We start from the raw sequence: 4,863 nt of genomic DNA, 5'->3' as shown, positions 1-4,863 counted from the left end.
GGTAAAATCAACTTGAAAATAGGCTTTTTGAATTCCAAAATCTTAGATTGTTATTTTTTGGTCACTGAAAATAGTAAGCAACCTTTTGTCCATTCAAAAATAAAAAAGCATAGGTCATTTGGTTAGATTTTGTGTTTGCTCCCTAATGATTAAAAGTTCGAGTCTCCTCAAGGTCACTAGAGACTTATATAATCGTTAACTTCAAGACCTGTAGAATGAATCGAAATACACGCAAGCTGATCCGAACACCCATATTAATTAAAAAAAACATAACATATCATTTATTTAAAAAAATTAATAAAAAAACAAAAAAACGAGTTGCATGCCTAGGCTTCTTGGCCTAGGCACGCTTAAGCTTTTTAATTAAAGCCAAGCACGTGAGCCCCTGTTACAGGGCTTGCCTTTCAACGCTACCTAGCCTGTGCATATGAAGTGTTTTATTTTTAAAAAATTTAATTTATTTTTTAAAAAATTAATTAATTTTAAATGTTATAATTTATAAATATATTAATTTATTAAATTAATTAATAATATGTTTTATATATTATTTTATCAAATACAATTCAATTTTTACTTTATTTTTAATAAGATTATAGTAATTTTTATGTAATATAAACAAGTTTTTTTTTACAACCCATCATTATCTTTTTAAAATTATATATAGTTGCTTATGTATTTTTTTATTATCATTTAATTAAATAAAAATTATTTTAAAAAAATAATATTATTAAATTATTTGATTATATGATTTAGGTCACTAATTTGATGAGGTAGCTTAAGTTAATCTAGAAATCAATCAATGTCATTATTTTGATATTTTAAAAAACTTCTTTGTAGATATTAAATTTTGAGTTAGTAATTAAAACATTTATACCTTGTTGACATCAAACTTTGAGTTTATATTTTTTTTAAATATAGCTTTTTTAATTTTTAATTTTTATATTAATAATAAATATCTAAATAAATATTCAAAACTGTATTACATAATTTTTTTTTCTCTAGATATATAATGGATATGATATAGACTCGATCAATGGAAATTATTGTCATCCGAATATATCTGCGATCACCTTTCATCTGACTCAACTTTTGGTGGGTTGGTGGGAGTGATGAAAAATGAATCTGGTTCAAACTAAGTGCGGTCCTGCAAGACTACTACGTACCATGGAATTTGTAGCGTAGATTTTGAACAGGTTAGATGAATTCCTTCTCTCTTGTTTGAACCTAATAGAATGGTCTCTTTCCGGTGTTCGGTAGTGCTATTATACATGCCTACAGTCTTCGGTCAAAAATCATAGGTGAGCAATGCGATTTATGATTTTCAACTTTCGATCAATTGCAGTCAAGTTCTCCTCAGAAAATCGTGTTTCTAGGGCTGGTATTTTATTTTCTTTTTCTCTTGTGTTTTCGTTTCACCGGAAGGCTAGCGCCCGACGGTCCTGGAACAACAAAATAAGGGTGCCGTGCCGCCACAAGATGTTAGGCTTGGTTGCGCTGCCTCGACCGCCCACCTGAATTCCTCTTTTACAAGTTGGCAAGGAGCACATTCATAATGGAAATTCATGTGATCCATCATGTATATATACTAAAGTTGACTAGTCTAGCCTGTCTAGGAACATAACACAACACGCACGCACCTCTCAAATAGGAGTATGAAAGAGCCGTGAAGAGGTCCAAACTTGTTTTTAGGTTTTTCGACTTCATTAACTGATCTCACCAAATTTTTAGATTTTCAATCATGACCTTGAGATTGGCAATCCCAAGTTTTATTCCCAGATAAGAAAAAGAAAACAACCTATTATCAACCACCAGGTAGGCTGGTACATAGGTGCCCCGTGAAAAAGACAAGCACCGAGGATTTGGGTGTGAGTCATGCATTAGGTTTTAATTATAAGATCCGGCTCGGTTTGACGGGCAAATTAATAAGTCATCGATTTAAGTTAGGTCCATGAAAAAATCTAATTTCTTTTTTTACTAAATAATACTTTTTAGAAGGTTTTTTTAAATGAAATTTTAGATTGACCATGATCAATTTTTGATCTGTAACTCGGATCTCGAACTGAAATTACTATTAATACGCTACTATAACTATGCTTTAGAGAAGATGGAAAGGGGTTTAAATGAATCTTTTTGTGGGGAAAAAAATGTACTTAAAAATGAATTGTGTTTGTTTCTATGTGAGAGTATGAACTATGGAACTAGTCGTCAAGGTTCAAAGTCAGCAATTCTGGCTAAACCAAGTATATTATTAATTTAGTGTGAATCCTATATAATTATACGAGTACAAGATTTCCTGAGCCCACACCAAACCACTCCTGCATGGAAACTTCCTCGGAGAAGAAAAAAAAGGAAGGTAACCCAAATGTACAGAATGCTGATCAGTAAAGCTGATCTATGTCTATTTGCGAATTTCCTCTAGTTCCTGGGAAAGTACAAAGCAGTTCCTAAGGTTTTATACAAAGCTGTATCAGAATACACAGCTCTATACTTCAATGACTTCACCCTACGTCTGTGCCGGCGACCTCTTTGGTTGTGTTCACGGCCCTTCTCTTTAATCCCCACCTCCTTTCCTTCACATTTGTTTCCGTTTTTTATCTCGTCACATTCATTTTTGCCTTCGTTTCCCTTCTTTTCTACACCACCAAGGATTTTGCCTTCAGTTGGAACAATATACACAAAGGTTCCAGTTGGAGTGTCAGTTAAGTCAAGTAACTGCTCCAAGGTCCTGACAACAGTGCTCATAGTTGGTCTTGATTTGGAATGGTGACTCAAACACTGGTACGCCAATCCTGCTGCCTTTCTCGCACCCTCGGTCGAATACTGGCCTTCAAGTCTTGGGTCCATGATTTGTTCTAGCTTACGGGGATCCTTCAACTGCGGTCTTGCCCACTTTACTAGGTTCTGCTCTCTATTCGGAAGGTTCTTGTCCACGGATCGTCTACCAGTAAGAAGCTCTAAGAGTACCACTCCGAAGCTGAATACATCACTCATGGTTGTTAAATGACCTGAGAAATGCCATCACTGTTACTTAGTCATGCCAAATCTTCCTACTACTATTGATAGTGAAAACATCAGCTTGAATCACCTGTCATTATGTATTCCGGAGCAGCATAGCCTTCAGTTCCCATAACAGGCGTTGTAATGTGTGTGCGATCTCCTTCAGGACCATCCATTGCCAGGCCAAAATCTGAAAGCTTTGCATTATAGTCCTGAGATACGAACATGTCTAATTTTGTTAATTAGAACGAAACAGAGAGCAGCATGTTTGCAATACATTAAATTAAAGCTGGAAGAGAAATGATTACCGAGTCTAACAAGACATTTGAAGCCTTAAAATCACGATATATGACTGGTTTTTCTTCTTCATGGAGGAAGGCAAGCCCTTTCGCTGCTCCAACTGCAATCTTTAGTCTTGTTAACCAAGGCAAGGCTGCAGAATATCCTGCGTCAATTCAAACACGTCAAGAACATATATACGCAACCGCGAATGGGATATCAAAGAAACATTTCTAGCGTGGTATTTCTTTCAATAATGTGGATTAATACGAAGCTGATGGTTTATCTAATCCATTCAAAATTAAATTTATTTCTGCAGTATTCCAATAAGGGAATATATACTGTAAAATAGTTTGTCCTCTAGGTTGCCTCGCTCTACGTATTCATACACAAGAAGCCGGTGCTCATCCTCGCAGCAGTAGCCGATCAAGTTCACAAGATGGCGATGCTTTAATTGCCCAAGAAAGATGACTTCAGCCTACAAAATTGAAAACACTGGTCATGCTCTCATGTTTTCATCAGAAAATCTAAAGATTCTAGCCTACTCAATGGACTCTATTGAGTTAACTCTATTTGCTTACCAGCCACTCTCTGTGTCCTTGAGAGCCATCCGGATTCAATGCCTTGACAGCCACAGGCTGAGCCTTTAATCCCGGCCTGAGCTTGTCGTCAATGAAACCTTTGTATACAGCTCCAAATCCACCTTCCCCCAGATAATTGCTTTTTGCGAACTCATGTGTTATTGTTCTTAACTCTTTCAGAGCGAAAACATGAAGGTTAAATATAGAACTGGATAGGTCACTGAATGAGATTGGCGAACCAGGATTGCTGAAGTCGGATATTGATAGTCTCTGGGAACATATTTGTTTTGGCTCTGGGTAGGATGAGCTCTCGCTTTTGAGACATCCTGGGAGTATGGATTTCCATGTGAACTTTTTGAGAACCATTTTGATCTAATATCTATTCAAGGTATGTCCCAGGCTTCCATCTGAAGTTTGGTGTGTATATATACGACCTTTCCTGGATTACTCAGCACTGCTGGCTAAATTATCTTATGAGAAAAGTGAAGGAAGAAGATTAAGAAAATAGGATTTGTGGTGCTGGTAGAATGCGTACCAGCTTCTTGGACTTGGGAATGCAAGAAAAAAGGATTAGGACTTTTCTGGTTGCACCGCGTTTCATGATTCTTGAAGATTTTTAAAAAAAATTAATTTTTTTATATCTTTAAATTATTTTCATATGGTATTTAAAATAATTTTTTCAAAAAAAACCGTGCCAAACTTTAAAACATCTCAATCTAAAAATGCTAACCAATCACGTAGCTTTCCTTCGTGGCAAATGTTGGAATTCTTGTACTCTTGTTATTCTTTTTTTCTTCTTCTTCAACTTCTTCCAAAGTCTCTATCCCTAGATAACTCGTAGGGAATCCATGACTTTGAAAAGCAGGCACGCTTTTATAATAGTCCGTATTATTAAAAAAAAAAAAAAATTCTCCTGTCTACACAGACACAGAATATTCTTTAATTGTTAAACTGTAGTAATAGTTATTTTTTAAAATATTTTTTATTTAAAAATTTATTAAAGTAA

At 35.1% G+C, this 4,863-nt stretch overlaps 1 protein-coding gene across 1 annotated transcript; it reads right to left on the bottom strand.

The window, feature by feature from the left end:
• Positions 1–2,225: 2,225 nt before the first annotated feature.
• On the bottom strand, positions 2,226–4,427 carry LOC133703891 (putative receptor-like protein kinase At1g72540). Its single transcript, XM_062128624.1, has 5 exons — positions 3,858–4,427; positions 3,619–3,754; positions 3,306–3,442; positions 3,086–3,209; positions 2,226–3,005 (listed from the first exon to the last, which is right to left on the bottom strand). The coding sequence occupies exons 1-5, from the start codon at positions 4,221–4,223 to the stop codon at positions 2,416–2,418; spliced, it is 1,353 nt and encodes a 450-aa protein (XP_061984608.1). The 5' UTR covers positions 4,224–4,427; the 3' UTR covers positions 2,226–2,415.
• Between the last annotated feature and the right edge of the window lie 436 nt (positions 4,428–4,863).

Source organism: Populus nigra, chromosome 1 (genome assembly GCF_951802175.1).
Source record: "Populus nigra chromosome 1, ddPopNigr1.1, whole genome shotgun sequence".
NCBI lineage: Eukaryota > Viridiplantae > Streptophyta > Magnoliopsida > Malpighiales > Salicaceae > Populus > Populus nigra.
The sequence above is the reverse complement of the archived record's forward strand: the minus strand, read 5'-3'. Positions and strand labels throughout refer to the sequence as shown.